Here is a 20,026-nt window from a genome sequence, read left to right as displayed (position 1 = left end):
CTATAAAATTGTGACTATTTGCTTTTTCTGGAAGATTACTAGAGTTGGACCCAAGTTACCTGGTGTGTCATGCTGAGGAGTTCCTACAGTACTTTGTCAACTTTTTTTGAAATGACTTAAGGTTTCACTTACATGTTTAATATAGATACCAGTAATCCTTCCCTAAATTCATGATTACTTTTTAAGGGAAAATGATGCCTTTGAGTCTGACTTCAATTCAAAGTTAACAAAAGAATACCAGCTTGAAATTGTAGAACACCTGACGGTATTCTACAAATTGTCTGCAAAGCTAGAGACCTTAAAATAATGGATTCAGTAACCACTAAGTTCCTGTTCACTTCCAGGAGTATAATACCCTCATTTGATAGACGTGGAAAGAAGTTAGAAGGTAATATGACTTGCCAAAGACCTTGACCACAGGTTACTTGAGGTTTGTCTGAGGTAGATCTTCCCCCTTAGGTGTAAAACATGGTCATTTAGGATTATTTACTTCAATAAAATGTGTACTTTTTAAAAATAGCTGACAATAAAAGCTAAAATCATGAGATTGGATACTAGATGATTTGTAATTTTTGGTTGCTCTGAGAATATTTCCCTTCTCAGTAGTAATAAAATGAAACAGAATTTCTCTTTTCTGTTTTCATTAGGTGTCCCTTGCACATACAAAAAAGAACCTGTTCGCATATCTAATGGAAATAAAATATGGACACTGAAGTTCTCTCATAATATTTCAAATAAGACTCCACTTGTCCTTCTCCATGGTTTTGGAGGAGGTCTTGGGCTCTGGGCACTGAATTTTGGAGATCTTTGCACCAACAGACCTGTCTATGCTTTTGACCTATTGGGTTTTGGACGAAGTAGTAGACCCAGGTTTGACAGTGACGCAGAAGAAGTGGAGAATCAGTTTGTGGAATCCATTGAAGAGTGGAGATATGCCCTAGGATTGGACAAAATGATCTTGCTTGGGCACAACCTAGGTGGATTCTTGGCTGCTGCTTACTCGCTGAAGTACCCATCAAGGTAAGTGGTGATGACAGAAAAGAGGGATTATAACTGTGCTTCCAAGTACCAGACTCTAGTTCCCATCTTTGGTGGTTGTTAGTGTCTGAGCCTTACAAGGCAGACATTCTCTTAAAGGACCCTATAGACAACACCACAACTGATGACCAATATAGTAGCTGAAATAATCATGTCAGATCTTCCTATTACACGTACTACATGTTAATAGGCTTGGGAAAGGGCTATTTGTTAAGCTTAGAATTGTAGAAACTTCAATGTATAATTTTAAGCCACAAGTAAAAATTATTTATTATTATTATCATTAAACCTATGAATCCAGCAGGCTTTGTCTAATGTTTTCTAAGTTATAGTAAGCTGTAAGGGGAAACCAGAAGGTTAGAAGATGTAGGTACTAGTGCTGGCTTTATGACTTAGAGCAAATCACTTAACCTCTAACCTTTAGTTTTCTTTTATCTAAACTATAGAAAATACAACTTCATAGCATGTATCCCAGGGTTTTTTATTATACCATACCCTAACCTTTCTCATTATAAAACACTGAATTAATGAATATTTGCTTCAAAGTCTTTCTAGCATCATCTCCTTTCTTTAACTTTTTTTTTTTTTTTTTTTTTTTTTTTTTTAAGAGAAACTCACTCTGTCACCCAGGCTGGAGTGCAGTGGCATGATCTTGGCTCACTGCAACCTCCGCCTCCCAGGCCCAAGCGATTCTTCTGCCTCAGCCTTTGGATAGCTGTGACTACAGGTGCATGCCACCACACTCAGCTAATTTTTGTAGTTTTAGTAGAGGTGGGGTTTCGCCATGTTCGCCAGGCTGGTCTCGAACTCCTGACCTCAAGTGATCCACCCCACTCGGCCTCCCAAAGTGCTGGGATGACAGACCTGAGCCACTGCACCCAGCCTCTTTACCTTATTTTTAAATGCTAGTTACTATTATTCATGTTACTACTCTGAGAGAGGTTCACATTTAAGTGCTAAGAAAACAGAAAAACTCACCTTTGTTTTGATCATCTTTTGGAAAGAAACAACAAAAAATGAATACAGCGTTTTTGTGTTGCCAGTGTATTTTTCCATTGGACTGATTTTTAAATCCAAAATTGAAACTGATTTTGACTTTGAGGTCTGTGAGTGAGACATGGGATGATGGTCATTTCAGAGTGCCCGTATGTACCTATAAGATCTCTCCATTGCATAACTCTGGGTGTGTGTTCAACACAGAATTTGATGTGTGAAGCAGCAGCCCTGTATACCTGAGGTTCTCTTCCTCTGGAACAGCCACTTTTTCTCTATAGACTCTTTTTCTAAACTTTAGCATTTACACCTGATTTTTCTGATCTCATGGTCCTATATGTGCTAGACAATAATAGTCCTGTCAACTGGTGGACCTGTTCTTTAAAAAGAAATGCAAATTTTCTTCTCCTGGTTGGCATTTTGGGGTTACTTTCTTTCTTTTGTTTTGTTTTCTTTTTTTTTTTTTTTGAGCCGGAGTCTCACTCGGTCGCCCAGGCTGGAGTGCAGTGGCATGGTATCTCGGCTCACCGCAACCTCCATCTCCCAGGTTCAAGCAGTTCTCCTGCCTCAGCTTCCCAAGTAGTTGGGATTACAGGAGCCCACCACCACACTGGCTAATTTTTGTATTTTTGGCAGAGACAGGGTTTCACCATGTTGGCCAGGCTGGTCTCAAACTCCCGACCTCAGGAGATCCGCCTGCCTCAGCCTCCCAAAGTGTTGGGATTACAGGCATGAGCCACCGCACCTGGCTGGGGTTACTTTCTTTTATTGTGTCCTACTCTTAGGGACAAACACCTATTTGCATTTATAGTGAAAGTAGAAGGAAGTAGATGCTTTTCTGGTACAAGTCAACAGGGCTATTTGTGGGAGTTGAACTTCCTTTGTTTTTTATCAGGTGTGTATTATGTCTGTGTCTGTCTTGTGGTATTTATTCTCTGAAGATGTGACATGGAACTCTGCAGGCTAGACCTTGGTCATTAAACCCTAAGTCTTAGAATCCTGACCCTTCACAGCTCTCTACTGGTAAGGTCAGTTGGCAAGAGTTTCATTTGCAATTGTGAACTGCTCTAAAGAAATAGGGGGGCTTCAGGGATTCAGAAGGGAATCGACACTTTAAAAACATTATAAAAGAGAATAGCAAAAGGTATCTAAAAACAAAGCTAGTGATTCCTGCATTGGACTGATTATATTTTAGAAAATGGTTTTTGAATGTTTGTGTCTATTGCTAGAAATAAAACTAGAGTACTGTGTCAGGACCAAGAATCAGAAGTAGTAGCAATAGATGGATATGAGAATGCTTGAAATAATTAGCCTATCTAAATTTGGCTGGTTGCCAACAAAATTTTGAACTGTAGAGAGTATATTGAATATTCGAGCTTATATTCTTAACTGCATAAAACTTAAATTATTAAATACAGATTAATTTCAAAATAATGATATTTTCTGGATTTTCAGATATCTCAAATCATGATTATGTCCAGTCAGTCAGAACACCATGGTTGGCACATAGTGGCTGCCTAGTAAATATTTCTTGAATAGGTGATTTTGAAAAAGAGAATTATAAGCTAAGTTCACCTTTTAGCTTACAATTTTGTGTTCTTTTCTCTGTTCTTCTTTTTCCATTTTTGCATAGAAGTATCAAGAGATAAGAGCTGGTCATGTCGTATCTTTCTAATTTATTTTTGGGAGAAAAATTAGTTTCAGATATGCAAGCATAAGCAGGCAAAGATTTCAGTTTTATGCCTTTTGCCCAGTTAGTCTACATCTTAAGTTAGTATAGCATAAAAACAAGTTACCGTGGAAATAAAGAGATCATTCTGTGTGTATGTGCAAGAGAAAGGTATTAGCGAGAATGTTTCTTCTAACATTTACACACGCACATATATATATATAACATACATGAATATTTTACAGAAGTAAACAAATTGACCAGCCATTTAAACCAACAACTTTAGTTTAGAAGTGTGTTAAATCTACTAAATAGAAGTAAAATTTTATAGTTTATTTTTTCCCTATTCTAATAGACCAGATAATACCCCATTGTAGCATATAATATAGGAAGACTGGAATTAACAATCTCAGGGGCTTCCCCTTCTCCCTAGCTTTTTTCCTTCATTGCTTTTCAGGATGGCTTCCCTGGAAGCACTTCTCTTTAAATGGAGAGGACAGGGAAAAATTAGTATCTCCTGTCTTTTCTGCAAGGTGCATCATCTCCTTTGGTGCCCTTTGGTCTTGCTGTCCACATGTTTATTTATATTACTAATAATGTTGCTTATATTTGTTAACTTTTTATTAAAAAGAATCTTTTTCTGCTTGGTCCTGGTTGGGCAAATTTGTGCAAATTTACATAGATGATCTGATAGTTAATAGTTCGGTAGACTCACAGATCCAAACATTAAACAGGATTAAACAGGACTGAGTACTATAAGTGTTCACCATTATAGCAAACCTCATATTAAGTGATGTTTAGTGTTTGGTGTGTCTTGTAGTTGGCATTCCCACTAAGCAGATGGGGTGGTTGTCAGGGTTGCCTTCTGTATGATCTGGAATGTTTCACCTGAGCTGGAGAAGCTTCTTTGCAGCACACACACGTTTTCTCTAGTGCAATAGAGAGAGCAGTCCGCTTGGTATCAACAAACAGGTACTGAACTACGTACTCGTGCTCATCCAACTTGCTTTTGATCCAGTAGCATTTTTATTATGCTGTCATGAGACTGAAATGAATCTTTGAGTTTCAGAAAGACTTTTGGTGGAGGGAGGGGGAGCGGTAAGAGGAGGGAAAAAGTGGTCTGGAGATCAAATGAAATTCAGATCATTTCTTACACTCACTGTGCCTCTTTTGTCTCTCTTTTTTCGGTAGTGGACTTTGAGAATGTTACTTTTTTTTTTTTTTTTTTTTCTTAGAGATGGGGTCTTTGTTGCACAGTCTGGAGTGCAGTGGTGCAATCATGGCTCACTGCAGCCTTGACCTCTTAGGCTCAACAATCCTCCCGTGTAGCTAGTACTACAGGTGTGCCACCATGCCTGGGTAATTTTTAAAATTTTGTGTAGAGATGGGGGTCTCACTGTGTTGCCCAGGCCGGTGTCAAACTCCTGGCCTCGAATGATCCTTCTGCCTCCAAAACTGCCGGGATTACAGGCATGAGCCACCGCGCCCAGCTGATAATGTTATTTTATGCTTTGCTTCCTCAGGTGTTGCAAATATAATCTTTATTTTTTTCTTTTAAGTAAAATGACAGCTCCTTACTTTCTGTTTTATGCATGGAGAGAAAAAACACAAAAACAACATTGTTTTATTTGTTGGGACTTAGTGTTCCAAGCCATAACTACTTCAGTCCTTGTCTTTTATGGGCAGCTCCATTCTTCCATTCATTACTTTTATAGGACAGTTTGAAGAGAAGAATGAAAAGGCCTAGTTTAATGCACTTGTTTAAGAAGGATTCTTACTCTAAAGAACAAATAAAAGCTGATCAATTTTTGCCAACTTTTGGATTATAGGCGTGAGCCACTGCACCTGGCCCAGTTTTTTCTTTTAATTTTCCTTTCCTTCTGGCCCCCGCTTCTCAGGACCCAATTAAAAAGACTATCTGTATTTTGAAGATATTTGTTATAAACTAAGGAGGAGACTATAGAAACTTTAACTTAGAAAGTGTTTAGCAAAGAGATCTATTCCGAGTTAGATTAGAATAAGTTTTGACTAGTCTTTATTTCTCTAGTAAAAGGTTTTTAAATAATTTTATCTTGAATACTTTTCTTTTGCCTGGCTCTGTCTTCTGATTGTACAGAACTGAGCTAAGCAATTTTTGTTGGCCCTCTGCTGTTCTAGGGAAAAGCTGTTCTACTTGATTCGAAGTTGGAGGTATTTAGTTGTTGTTCTCTGGGCCTTCACTTTTCTCTCTCCAGTGGCTTGGAGCCAGTAGGAAATACCTGGGGCCAACTTCATTTTGCAAATGCCTCCTTTGTGCATTGACTAGAGTTCTTTCTGATTATTTTCCTTAGATTCACTTATAAATTTTGATTCTAGGTCTAATTGTTCTCCTTTCTTTGGTTTTTTTTTTTTTTTTTTTCCCCTGAGACAGTGTCTTGCTCTGTTGCCCTGGCTGCAGTACAGTGGCACGATCTCGGCTCACTGCAACCTCCACCTCCTGGGTTCAAGTGATTCTCGTGCCTCAGCTTCCCGAGTAGCTGGGATTACAGGTGTGCACCACCACGTCTGGCTATTTTTTTGTATTTTTTGTAGAGACAGGATTTCACCGTGTTGGCCAGGCTAATCTTGAACCCCTTGCCTCAAGTGATCTGCCTGCCTCGGCCTCCCAAAGTGTTGGGATTACAGGCATGAGCCACCACGCCTGACCTGATTATTGTTCTTGTTGCATTATTTCTGATTGGTTTTTCTAATCTCATGAGGGTCAGGCTTATCTACCCTTGTTAGCATTTAGAGCAAGTGAAATCAGGTTCTAGTGTGTTGGTACAGGTGTTGTCTACTGCTTTGCCCTTAAGGATGTACTCTGCTCACCATCTTCAAACTCAAGGCCAATTCTAATGACTAACATTAAGAAGAATGTCTTTGTATATTTCAAAACTGATGAGCTGTTCTGTGGTTCCTGCTCTGCTGGTTCTTTGTTTTTCTTGTGGTTTAAACCAGTCTCTGGTTCTTGACAAGGATGTCTAATAGGATGACTCACATGTGCTATCTGGTTGGACCCATTCTTTACCCTAGATGTGAACTAACAATCCCAGCAGGGAACCCTCTCTGGAATATTAAAGAGTAGGGTTTAGCTAATTATAATAGTTTAGATGTACATTAAAACCCAGTAACTCCTATCAAGTGAGGAGATAATATTTTTACTAGAAGCGGAGGTTAGAAGATAGCCTGGGACCTTGGTCTGGTGCAACATTGTAGTCACCTGTGATCAAGCTCTTCTGAAGAATAAATACCTGTCTTTCCATGTTCCCGGGAATAAATTCTACTCTTGTAGTCTTCCTATTCTTGCTACTGTAACTAGCTTACATTTACTGAATACTTACCATTCGATAGCCACCAACCTGAGTGCTTTGCATGGTCTATCTTATTTAAAATTCTTAAAACCACAAATAAGGAACAATTATTTTCTGGGGTCTTTACATGTAGTAGAAGCAGATGATATATAACTACAGTTAACTATAGTTTAGATGTTGTAGAGTTTTAAAAAATTATGTTCAAACTTTTTTTACTGTAGCCCTTCTATATTGTTTGGAATAGAAAAATACAATTGTATCACCCTACCAAACTTGTTTCAGACACCCATGCACACATACATTAATACAATTTTGTGGCCAGTATTCAATGCTTATGATTTATTTTTCTGTTCCAAACAGTATAATTTTATTTAAAAAAAGACTAGACTGGTTCTTGACCATCTAAATGGATTTTGTTACCGAATAATGAGATTAATAAATAGCAGTGATGTTCTGATGTCATCTGGGGGACCAGAAAAATCCAGCTGGATATGCTTATGCTATGATTATACTTTATAAAATTTGTATATCCTTAATAGACTAGGACCAAACGAAAATGTGGAAAAGCATATTAATCCAAATGTTTACCAAGTATCTGCTGTGTGCTAAGCCTCATGCTAGGTTATGAAGACACAGAATTGAGCAATTGTAGGGACAGTAGAATTGAGCAATTGCAGGGACAGTTCACTCCTTTTCAAAAAGAAACAAAAAGGTCATCTGCCTTAGTATATATACTTTGCATAATTTGTTAAACTGGCATTTTCACGGAGGGATGAAATTTTGAAGATCATATTTAAAAGGCAAGTCAGAACTAAGGCAAAAGCAGTCACTTACCTAGAGACAGATGAGACTTCCGTCAGGTTTTCCTTTGTCCTCACTGTTTTTGGGTTAGCAGGTCAGAAAGAGCTTAGAGCAGACTGAGCAAGGTCCATTAACAAATTTGTGACAAAAATTTAACAATTGTTTAGGGTAGGGTATGTTTTAATAAAGAGTTCATTTTTCTCTTTTGGAGGTAAGTCAATAGTGAATAATAGTGGCTGTTTCTTAACATGAATCTTTGCTGCTTTCAACTAGGTGGCTGTCTCGTTAGTTCTACTCATACCCCGTTAGGCCTCTTCCTTCCCCTACCCCAGATCTTATTGTGGGCTATAATTAAAGGAACTTAGGGCTGGGCGCAGTGGCTCAGGCCCATAATCCCAGCACTTTGGGAGGCCAAGGTGGGCAGATCACGAGGTCAGGAGTTCGAGACCAGCTTGAGCAACATGGTAAAACCCCATCTCTACTAAAAATACAAAAATTAGCCAGGCGTGGTAATGTGTGCCTGTAATCCCAGCTACTCAGGAGACTGAGGCAGGAGAATCGCTTGAACCTGGGAGGCGGAGGTTGAAGTGAGCTGAGACTGTGTCACTGCGCTCCAGCCTAGGCGACAGAGTGAGACTCCATCTCAAAAAAAAATACAAATAAAAAGGAATTTAGGAGGTGGTCAAAATATAAGAGATAGTCTTTGCCATTAAAAAACAAAGCAAAACACTCATTTCTAACCTCTTTCTGATACACTATTAGAAAATGTTCTCATATGAAATTTTTAGGCTGTGAAGGCATACTTCATAATTATATGAAACTCATTTATCACATATCTTCATACATCTTTATGGTTATATTCTACATATGTTAATTCTATGAAATTTGGAGTATAATATTAGGACTGGCCTTGGGAGTTGATAAAGGTTAAGTTTTACCTTTACTAATATGTCTATCTTATGTTGATTAGCCTATTTTTAGAAAATAAAGCTTTCTGCCCAATTCCTTATCGGCATCTGTTAGTATGCTGGAGTAGAGAAATGTGGGTTTCAGCCCCAGTTCTGTGTTAACTAATGTTATATACTGGAGCAGGTCGTGTAGTACATCTCAGCTTCCTTCTTATCTAAGATGATTGCACCCAGTATTCTCCAAGGTACCATAGAGCTGTGTGCTCTAAAGCTTTCTGTCTGAAAAAAAGCAGTCACAGTATGGACCTGTTACTAACTTATTCTTATGCATGCTGACAACAATAATAGAATAGATTTTATATGAGGAATAATACCATCTGTGCCCATGTTTTAGTTTCTTTACCTTTCTGTTTCAGTTATAACTTAGGAAAGGGACTTTAGAGTCATTATCAGTTATCCTTGGGAGATTTTTGGCTGGCATTTGTTGGCTGGTTTGGTTACAGTTGAACATTGTATTGTATCAGAAGGATCTTTGTACTTTGTTTGGAATCTTTATGATGTTTAAAGCATGATGCAGCTATGTGGAAGCACTGCTGATAGTTCTGGTTTTCCTTCATTGGGAAGAAGTTTCATAAGATGGAAAAATTAAAATGATTAACAATATGAAATAGTTGTATATGAAGTTGTACTGAAGATTTGCTATCTCTTGGTCAATGAAAAAGAAAATTGGGAAAGAATTGAGAACAGAATCTAATGTCAGTATAGCATGATATCATGGATAAGGTAGATAGACGTGTTCCTTTTCGACAATTGTAAAATTCCGAACTAGGGAGTGTTTTCAGTCCACATTACGTTATCCTCATGTTTATGAAAAGTTAATTTAAAGTACTTTTGAACCCGCTTTAAGTCCTTAACTTCACTTAAATTTTTAGGATGGTTGATTCATAGGAGATAACTATTGTTGGTATCTGAGGCTATTTTATAAGAATGTGATATTGATCTTTAGCCATTTCTGCAGTGTCAACCTAGACATACATGGAACCATTGGATTTTTCTGAGGGGCCAGTGATCGACATCATCTGCCAGAGTGTAACTTAAATAACAAATGCCCTTTTTTCTTTTTCTCAGGAAACACACAGTTCTATACTCTATATATCTTTTATTATCCACATTTAGATATATTAAAAATAAAGCCCTCTTTCTGCCATACACTTCTTAGATCCTACTGAATCTCAAAAGTTTACACAGAATAAGAGCATGATATGACCTGTTTAGCACTAGTCTTTAACGTGAAGGTTTTTGAAGGTGGTTCATTCTACTTTTAGTTTATAAATCATGTTAGCTCTTTATAGTCTTAGGGTGATTTTACCAAATGACCTTAAATATGTTCTTTCCCCCAACAGGGTTAATCATCTCATTTTAGTGGAGCCTTGGGGTTTCCCTGAACGACCAGACCTTGCTGATCAAGACAGACCAATTCCAGTTTGGATCAGAGCCTTGGGAGCAGCATTGACTCCCTTTAACCCTTTAGCTGGCCTAAGGATTGCAGGACCTTTTGGTGAGTGCTTATGTTCTAGGAAAGCAAAATGTTTGTAGATTATCAGAAGAGCAGAATTCACTATTGTTAGTCAAAATCTTAAAAACAAGCAAGAAAAACCCTGAACTCTTACTTTTTCTCCTCTTCCTCTAATAAGTACCATGTCTTGCACAAAGACAAATGCAACTAAGGTTTTTCTCCTCAAAGGAGAGTCTTTATATTGTAAACATTATAAATAATTAGCAAAACAGAAAAGGAGGGAAATGCTGAGGATGAGGTTAGTCAGTCCTCAACACTCTAAAAAAAGCCAGGCAAGCAGAGTGTTTTGGGGAGTATATAAGGACCTCTGCTAGTCCGGGGCCCGGGAGAAGTGTAGCATGTTGCCCTGTTGGCGACCATTGGAGAGCATTTGGCCAATTGATGATACCATTTGGTAGGATCATAAAACCTGATTTGATTGACCCTGGGGATAGCAGGTACCACAGTACCACACTCACAGATTCTTCCCTTATCCATGTCAGAATGTTGGAAAGATAAAGTTATTTTTTCCACAACATTTTGGGGACTCCTGATATATATTTCTGGTCATATTTTGAGGCACCAATGTTTAGTCCCTGATTGACTTTTATTTGACTCTCAGCAGTTCTGTCTCAGCCCCATAGCCATGGGAATTTCCTTCCCTCATTGTCACAGATAATGATGTTCTGAACTTCTGCCTTTCCCCTGTACAACTTGTATGAATTTGGAGTACTTTTAGTTGTAAGTAACTGAATACTCAAGAGGCTTAAACTAGAAGGACTTTTATTATTTCCTTAATAAGCAATCTGAAGATAGGTTTTAGCACTTGTTCCGGTTGCTTGCTCATTGATGTTAGGGTTTGGGTCTGTGTCTGTGATTTTCTTGACTTTTTTCCTCACGGGGGTTTGATGCCTGCCATAGCATTAAGCATCATCTCACAAATCAGCACCCTGAGCAAAAAGAAAGAAAAGCACGGAAAATGGTCCTTCTCTCCATAATGCTTTGTCAGGGAAGAAAGTCCTCTCTGGAAGGCTCCAGCTGACCTCTGCTTATGACTCTGCCCACTCCTACGCCTTCCACCAGCAAAGAAGAAATTTCTATGATGGACCAATCATGATTTGTTTCCAGGGCCTGCTTTCCTGGGCACATTGCTGCCTAATTGATACTATAGAAAAGATGCATTCTAACCACGTGCTGTGGCTCACACCTGTAATCCCAGCACTTTGGGAGGCTGAGGTAGGCAGATCACTTGAAGCCAGGGTTTGAGACAAGCCCGGCCAACATGACAAAACCCCATCTCTACTAAAAATACAAAAAAATTAGCCAGGCATAGTGGCACACACCTGTAATCCCTCCCGAGGCTGAGGCATGAGAATTACTCAAACCTGGGAGGTGGAGGTTGTGGCGAGCCAAGATTGCGCCACTGTTCTCCAGCCTGGGCAACAGTGCAAGACCCTGTCTCAAAAAGAAAAAAAAAAAAGAAAAGATGGGTTCTGTTAGCGAGAAAAGAGAAGAGGCATGGGGGTGTGGAGGAGGTTGTGGGATTAACTGTCATGCAGGTGACTATAAATGCTGTTCCCTTCTGCCCAACCCTGGCCCCTCCTTGCCCTAGTGCCTTCTCTTTGGATTGGGAGAGCAGTGGGACTGCAGGACTTAGAGGAGGATATGGAGGTTGAATTGGTGACCACACTTTACTGCCTCAGTGCTCTTACAGATGGCACGTTTTGCCCACCTGCAGTCTTTCAGCCCTCCCCAGTAGAGCCACTCCTTAGTATGCCTGGTCGTTCTCTGGTAAACTACTTAAGAGCTTCATTTAGTCTTTATAGTCCTGATATATAAATAGATTTTACTGGAGCACAGGTACACAAATAACCATTATGGGAAAAGTAAAGTATGAAGAGAAATTAGGAGACAGTGATGGGCAAGGGAGGACACCTAGGAGAGGCTCTTTAATGCCATGCCCTCAGCCTCCCATTATTGCTTGCACTTGGGGGTGGGGAGGTGATGTAGAATCAACTGCATGACAGAATTTCTTGGTGGAGCTGTATAATTCATCAGAGATGGGAAGAGAGGGCCAGTAGAGAAGTAAAGCCTTGCTGGAGTCATGGGGTAGTGGTAGCAGAAAGGGAGACCAGTCAGTCTCTGGGGCCTCAGAATAGAAAAGTGTGACTAGAAGAAAGCTTCTGCTCTTCTGCTCTTCATCCTCTTTCCCTTGTGGGCCTTGCCCTGGGCTTTTTCTTTTCTTTTCTTTTCTTTTCTTTTCTTTTCTTTTTTTTTTCTTTCTTTTTTTCTTTTTTTCTTTCTCGCTTTGTCACCCAGGTTAGAGTGCAGTAATGCGATCTTGGCTCACTGCAACCTCCACCTCCCAGGTTCAAGTGATTCTCCTGCCTCAGCCTCCTGAGTAGCTGGGATTACAGGTGCACGCCACCACGCCTGGCTAATTTTTGTATTTTTAGTAGAGACGGGGTTTCACCATGTTGGTCAGGCTGGTCTCGAACTCCTGACCTTGTGATCCGCCCACCTCAGTCTTCCAAAGTGCTGGGATTACAGGCGTGAGCCATTGTGCCTAGGCACCCTCGGCTTTTTCTAGAATGGGGCTGTGGGCGCCACCAGGGATAACCTTAGCAGGGAGTCTCACTAGTGTCCCAAGAAGAAACTGAATTTATTTTCACACAGAAATAATTATGTATACCAGTTTACTTCATTTAGAAGTTAGTGTGTTATAATTATGGAAGAAATACAAGTTAATACATTAATGTTTACGTATGAGCTACTCTCCACGTTTAAAGAATTTATTTTCCTACAAAAGTGCCTTCTAACTTACATGTTTTTGAGGCCCTAAAGTACATCTGCCAGTCAAAATACAATACTTTTTAATTCTCATATTAATATTTCCTTGGGGAACTTTAGGAGGACAGCTATCAGAATGTGTGCTTTTTCCCACCTACAATATATATTTGAATACATATATATATGTGTGCACATAGCACTCATTACACAGACAAGCACTAAAACGTTCTATATTATTTAGTTGATAAGTTAACTATAATTTAAAACATGCATTTTTTAAATTTCCTGTTAAATAGGTTTAAGTCTAGTGCAGCGTTTAAGGCCTGATTTCAAACGGAAGTATTCTTCAATGTTCGAAGATGATACTGTGACAGAATACATCTACCACTGTAATGTGCAGACTCCAAGGTGAGGGTTAGGGTTCTCAGTTCACTGTGTGTGTGTGTTTGTTTTAGACTATTTTTTTAAAACTATTTATTTATTTATTTATTCATTTATTCATTCATTCTTTCATTCATTCATTCAAGACGGAGTTTCGCTCTTGTCACCCAGGCTGGAGGGCAATGGTGCAATCTTGACTCACCGCAACCTCCACATCCTGGGTTCAAGCGATTCTCCTGCCTCAGCCTCTCGAGTAGCTGGGATTACAGGCATGTGCCACCACGCCTGGCTAATTATTTTGTATTTTTAGTAGAGACGGGGTTTCTCCATGTTGGTCAGGCTGGTCTTGAACTTCTGACCCCAGGTGATCTGCCCACCTCTGCCTCCCAAAATGTTGGGATTACAGGCGTAAGCCACCGTGCCTGGCCTTTTTAAAAAATATATCAGTGGTCCAGAAGATTTTTATCAGTAGTTAAATAACTGAATTTAAAAGGACAAGTGTCTAATGCATTTTATTTTACTCATCTATTCTTAGAGTACCCACTGTATAAAACATTGTGCTGAGTTCTGATGGGGGATTAAGAAGTAAGATGTTTGCTCTTGCCTCAAAGTTCTTATGAATATGTTGAGAAAGTCTTGGTCGGGCATCTCCAAGAGATGGTTTGAGTTGAGAGTTGAAGAATTTCACATAAAGAAGTATTTCCCAAACTGAGTATGAATGTTTCAAAAAAAGAAAAGAGGGTGCTGGATTAAACAAAAGTAAATGATTGTCTATACTATGAATCCTCTTAGAACCTTTACTATACCGAAGGGTATTAAATCTCCCAAGTGAATGGGAGATGCTATGTAGTATTTTTCAAGTTCATTTGATGACTGTACTCCTGAACAACTCTAAAGATCTGTAGGTCAGCATTAGAAATGCAGCTGCAGAGGGTGAGCAGTAAGTGAGGGATTCTGCATGTATTTTGACAGTGATTACAAGAGAGAGAATGGGGCATAGTAGCAGAGGGAGCAAGAGGGCCAAATGTATTTTTTTAAAATATGACTTATGGATGTTGGGTGAAAAGTACCAGTGGAGAAAACAGAGCCTGACGATAGTGGGGGGCTAGGAGGAGGCCGAATGATAAGGCCCTAGAGTTTCTAGAAAGAGCATCAAGAATAGAGTGCAAAGATGAGAGCTGCAGTTCTCATGCTATGTTGTGTACTGGAATTATTGGGGGTGCTTGTTGAAATGTGACTCCTGAGGTTTATTTCTAAGACTAATACTGGCATTTCTGGGCTGCATCTCTAACAAATACTCTGGTGATTCTGTATAGGTGAGCCATGGAGCACACTTTAAGACAGAGAAGTGGTATCTCATCGTTTCTAAGACTGAGGTGTGGATGAAAGGCTAAGAGGCAAGATGCAGAGACAGCCTCCCTCCCTTTTATTTCCTCCCTCACTTTTGGCAGAAAATATGTACACCTACTTTATTAAAAAGATTGAGGCCATGGTAGCTATTTATAGATGTAGCTGTAGCCTCAGTCTTTTTAATAAAGTAGGTTAGAGGTTCTCTGCCAAGAGTGAGGGAGGCTAGAGGTTCAAGGTCTTCAAGAGATTGAGGTTTTGTGACTTGCTAGGCATTCAGGTCTGGTGGATTAGGTCTACACACTTCCAACAGTTTTTTTTAGGGGTCTGCCCCAGGAACATCATTCATTTTCCTGTGTGGTCTAAGTTTTACTCTTCACGTACTCTTTATTTCATGATTACATGTGTTCATGTAGTCCTAGTTTGTTACTTTTATTGTAGTGAGACTTGAATTCTTCATAAAAGGCAAGTTAGAATGATGTCTAGTTCTGTAAGAATAGCAGAAGGGGCCAGGCATGGTGACTCAACGCCTGTAATCCCAGCACTTTGGGAGGCCGAGACGGGCGGATCACAAGGTCAGGAGTTTTGAGACCAGCCTGACCAACATGGTGAAACCCCGTCTCTACTGAAAATACAAAAATTAGCTGGGCGTATTGGTGCGTGCCTGTAATCCCAGCTACTCAGGAGGCTGAGGCAGGAGAATTGCTTGAGCCCAGGAGGCAGAGGCTGCAGTGAACTGAGACTGTGCAGCTGCACTCCAGCCTAGGCAACAGAGCTAGACTCCATCTCAAAAAAAAAAAAAAAAAAAAAATAGCAGAAGTGTCAGCAAGATAGACCTATCTTGAGAGCTTGCAAGAGTATATTGTCTGAGTTTCTTCTTAACTTGGTAATGGTATTGGCATTGCAGGTGAAATGCTGGTGCCATGAACCTGGGGATAAGCCACCTTCTACATCAGTTTAAATAAGGATGAAAAAACATATTTTTAACTATCTCCACAATAAATAATTTAATGATAGAAAATTAGGGTTGTGCATTTTGGTTTACAAGAAAACTTTTTAAAAAATCAGCTGGAGTATACAACAGCCTTGCTTATCTAACAGTGATCTGTGAGATTTGTTCCTTACACTGTCTTGTAAATTATTTTCTATTTAAGCTGAGGTTTTTCTTAAGTGCTGGAAAAGCTAAATATGAATGTGTTTTGATAGAAGTGACAGTGCAATGCATACTCATTCCCAAAAATCATACATCGTGATTTTCTCCTTGCCGTTAAAGTGGTGAGACAGCTTTCAAGAATATGACTATTCCTTATGGATGGGCAAAAAGGCCAATGCTCCAGCGAATTGGTAAAATGCACCCTGACATTCCAGTTTCAGTGATCTTTGGCGCCCGTTCCTGCATAGATGGCAATTCTGGCACCAGCATCCAGTCCTTACGACCACATTCATATGTGAAGACAATAGTAAGTTGTGTGGCTTGATTTGGGTTTTTAGGTATAGGTGAGGTCCGTTTTATTATCTCCCTTAAAAGAATTTTTAGGTCATTCTCGTGTTGCAGGTCATCTGAGCTATACCTGCAGCCTCAGTCGGGGACCTGATACCACATGTGATGGGTGCAGGGTTTGGCCTGCACACTTCTTCATGTCCAAACCGTGAACTACCTTTCTGAGTGACTTTTCCTGTCCCTAGAGCATTAGAAGAGATGGACAGAGGGACTGGTCCAGTAGCACTTCAAGTAATTCCCACCTCACAAGGCAGCACACTGTCACTTTTTTCAGTTTCTCTGTTGGCACTTCTATTAGTGGTCAATTTAGTGTTTTTTGCATATTAAAATTTTATTGAGATTCCGTAGATTTTTCTATTCTCAGATCCTTTTAATGGATATACTTAATAGTTACTATAGATTATTGTTTTTTTTCACGTGTTTTATTTAAATATAGTGTCTCTCACTTTTATTACTAAGTGTCTTTGCTTATATATCATTCTGTTTTATTAAATGCTTTTACTCACTAACTGTCTGAATGCTTTTCCTTATCCAGGCTATTCTTGGGGCGGGACATTATGTATATGCAGATCAACCAGAAGAATTCAACCAGAAAGTAAAGGAGATCTGCGACACTGTGGACTCTGATTGAAGCTCTGATGGGAAAACCTGGTGACTGATAGAGTTGTTCAGCACTAATTCATAGTCTGTGATGAAGAGTAATGGATACAACACAGAACCAGGCAGCCTTCTTGACTATACTTTGCACATGTTTTCTTTAGGAATTCGCTCGCACATTTAAACCAGTTAGTGCCTTCTGGAAGAATGGCTTTCCTTTCTCCTACACAAAATTGAAATATACAAGTCTCTAAATTTAATACCTTTAAATAAAAGGTTATTTGTCCCTCTGATGTACTGAAAAACTGTAATTTTTCAGCTGAAAATTTTTTAATCTAACTTTGCTAGTTATTTTTATATTGCAATCTATATTACCAATTTAGGAAGTGATTTCTGAGTCTCTTACACTGTAAAGGTGCACTTTATTTTCTTTGTCTTCCCCATCATGTATTTATTGTGTCTTGATAACTGATATTAATCTAAATGCAGTGTGTTTTTTTGTAAAAATTTGTCAGTTATTTAGAATATTTCACTTTGTTTTTGAAACGGAGTGACAAGGCAGATTTTTGGTTAAAGGACGGGAGTTGATCACTATCATTACTTTTTCTAGTTTACCTCTTTTTTATATTTAAGGCTGCTAAGCCATGTTCAGCATTTTAAATGTGGTCTATCCTGACATACACAGTGTATAACAACATAACTCCTTGGAACCTCCTATGTGTGGTATAATTCTACACTTCCAAGGAACATGACTTCAATACTTCAGTGATTCAGGTACTGAAAAGCCTTAGCTAAAAGGCTGTTCTTTGTTTCCCCCTTTCATACTATTCTTTTCCATGACCCAGAATGCAGCAAATGAAACAGATTTCTTCTCTTAAGGGGATATTAAGACTGTTACTTCCTAGTAAGCCAAGTAATACCATATTTTTATTAACATCTAACTTTTGTAGATGGGTGCTAAAATTGCATACATTTTAACCACTAAAATAGAAAAACAAGTGGTGCTATTATGTCTCATGGCACCAGAAATGAGGTAGCACTTGGGTTTGTTGTTGTTGTTTATTAAGAGTATTGTGTTAATTAAATCATTACATACTTGAAGTTATATTACAAAAATTCTAGAAGGTTGATTGAACTATATTTTTAGGAACTACCATCAAGTGTATCATTTTCTTGCAGTTTTAAAATGAGGAAAACTTCTTTGAAACTGTGAAATGCTCCATGTGGTAACTGGCTACTGAGAAAACCCTTCACCAAAAAAATAAATAAAAATTGAATAGGATTGTCATCAAGAAGGCATCTTTCGCTAACGTTGCTTGTCTAGGAGAAAGGTAGCTATGTAAATAAAAACAGTGAACTAGAGCAAATAGTGGTTTAATGGTTTTGTTACTGCATTTTTAAAATGGTTAATTAGGGAATTTGTAGTTGTTAGGAAATGTAAGGTTGTGTCACTGTTGATTAACTGCCAGAAAGACTGAATGTTCTATTTTCAACATTTCTCCCCTACAAAAGAATAGACAAATTATACTGAAGCATGATATAAACATCTTCCCAATGAACAATTTGTCTCACTTGTCAGATTAACTAGGTTAGTGCAGGAAGCAGCATGAGCGCCAAGATGTGTTGTCTTGATTTCTCTACCTTAAGAACAATAATAGTCTTTTTAGTTAGTATTTTGGATGGCCAGGTTTCAAACCTGTATGTGGTACAAATAATTTGGGTAATATTTTTGTATTTTTGTTTTACACACTCTCTAATCTCAATTATCCTTTGCTGGGAGAATGACAGGTTTCACTTATACAGGAAGGTTTTTGCACAGGAAATTTGGTCCCAGCCCTTGGAAGGAAGAAGTTCCTTGGTTTACTTAGTGAATGGAGTTTCTGGCCACAGATGTGCCAAGTGATTCAAGAAAGATATACCCGAATATCAAGTGATAATTTATTTTCCTACAGACTGAATTTGCTTTATTTGAAAGATGTTGTAGCTCTTTTTAAAGTTAGATTTTACCCTGAGGTGTAGTATATGTAATTTTGTGAAGATTGAGCTAGAAGGGAAGTTCACAATCCTCACATTTAAAAAAATATAGTGGGTGCTAAATGTTTTCTTAAAAATCTATTACAGAATTTGATCTTTGTTATGCACAGCATACTTTTATTTTACAGAATAAATTTTCCTGTGATAGTCACAACAAGACAGCTGTATATTTTCTTGAGTCTTTTGTATGGACCAGTCTCTGTATAATAGTTAACTACAGGACCGTGGATCCAGCAAATGTTCAGTAAATGCTGCTGTTGTTCTTAGGGAAGGCTACTCTGGGTGTTGTGGCCGCCATACATGGCTTTACCTGTGTCCATGCATTCCCTTAAGATGACTTCTGTTTTCTTCTTTTTTCTTCTAATTAAAAAAAAAAAAAAAAAGCCTTGCCTAAGGTTGGTTTTAGAATATGATTTGCAGAACACTTTTGAAATGTCTTCATTCATATATATAATATATATTTATATTTAAAGGGCCATACGCAATTTCAGTAAAACAAGAAGTACTGGAAAGAATAAACAAAAATAGCCAGAAGATGCCTAGAAAAGTACAGTGTGGAAGGAGGGATAACCCTATTAAATATTATAACACAATGTTTACAATATGAGAAAGTCTAGGAATTTAGTACATGATAAAGGAAGCGTCTCATTCAGAGAAAAAGGCTTTAAAAATGGTGTTGAGACAAGTGTGGTTAACCATTTGGAAAAAAAATAAAATTGAATTGATTTCTCACAGGGTACACAGGATGAAATCTGAATAGAACAAAGACCCAATTTTTAAAATGAAACCCTCTTTCTAACTAGAAGAAAACGTAGATGAATTATTGTATAATCTGACAGTGAGAAAAACTTTCCTAGGACTGAAAATTCAGAAGCAATAAAAAGAGAAGTCTGTAGAAGAATTTTCAGCCAGATGGAGTGACTCATGCCTATAATCCCAGCATTTTGGGAGGCTGAGGCAGAAGGACTGCTTAAGACCAGGAATTTAAAACCAACCTGGGCAACCTAGTAGGACTGGCTCTACAAAAAAAAAAAAAAAAAAAAAAATTAAGTACCTGGGCGAGTTCCACCTACTTGGGAGGCT

General features: G+C 38.5%; 1 protein-coding gene across 3 annotated transcripts in view; it reads left to right on the top strand.

The window, feature by feature from the left end:
* ABHD5 (abhydrolase domain containing 5, lysophosphatidic acid acyltransferase) overlaps positions 1-19,102 on the top strand; it is a 30,080-nt gene extending 10,978 nt beyond the window's left edge. For 2 of the 3 annotated variants that reach the window (XM_032161899.2, XM_058443031.1), the window contains exons 3-7: positions 648-1,020; positions 10,142-10,296; positions 13,380-13,491; positions 16,085-16,271; positions 16,848-19,102. In XM_032161899.2, the coding sequence (XP_032017790.1) occupies positions 648-1,020; positions 10,142-10,296; positions 13,380-13,491; positions 16,085-16,271; positions 16,848-16,943 (923 nt within the window). In that variant the 3' untranslated portion in view covers positions 16,944-19,102. The remainder of the gene's footprint in view (positions 1-647; positions 1,021-10,141; positions 10,297-13,379; positions 13,492-16,084; positions 16,272-16,847) is intronic. The other variant, XM_032161902.2, reaches the window with a different exon arrangement.
* The last annotated feature ends 924 nt before the right edge of the window (positions 19,103-20,026 follow it).

This window comes from Hylobates moloch, unplaced genomic scaffold, assembly GCF_009828535.3.
Source record: "Hylobates moloch isolate HMO894 unplaced genomic scaffold, HMol_V3 SCAFFOLD_8, whole genome shotgun sequence".
Classification (NCBI taxonomy): domain Eukaryota; kingdom Metazoa; phylum Chordata; class Mammalia; order Primates; family Hylobatidae; genus Hylobates; species Hylobates moloch.
This window is presented reverse-complemented; position numbering and strand designations above follow the sequence as displayed.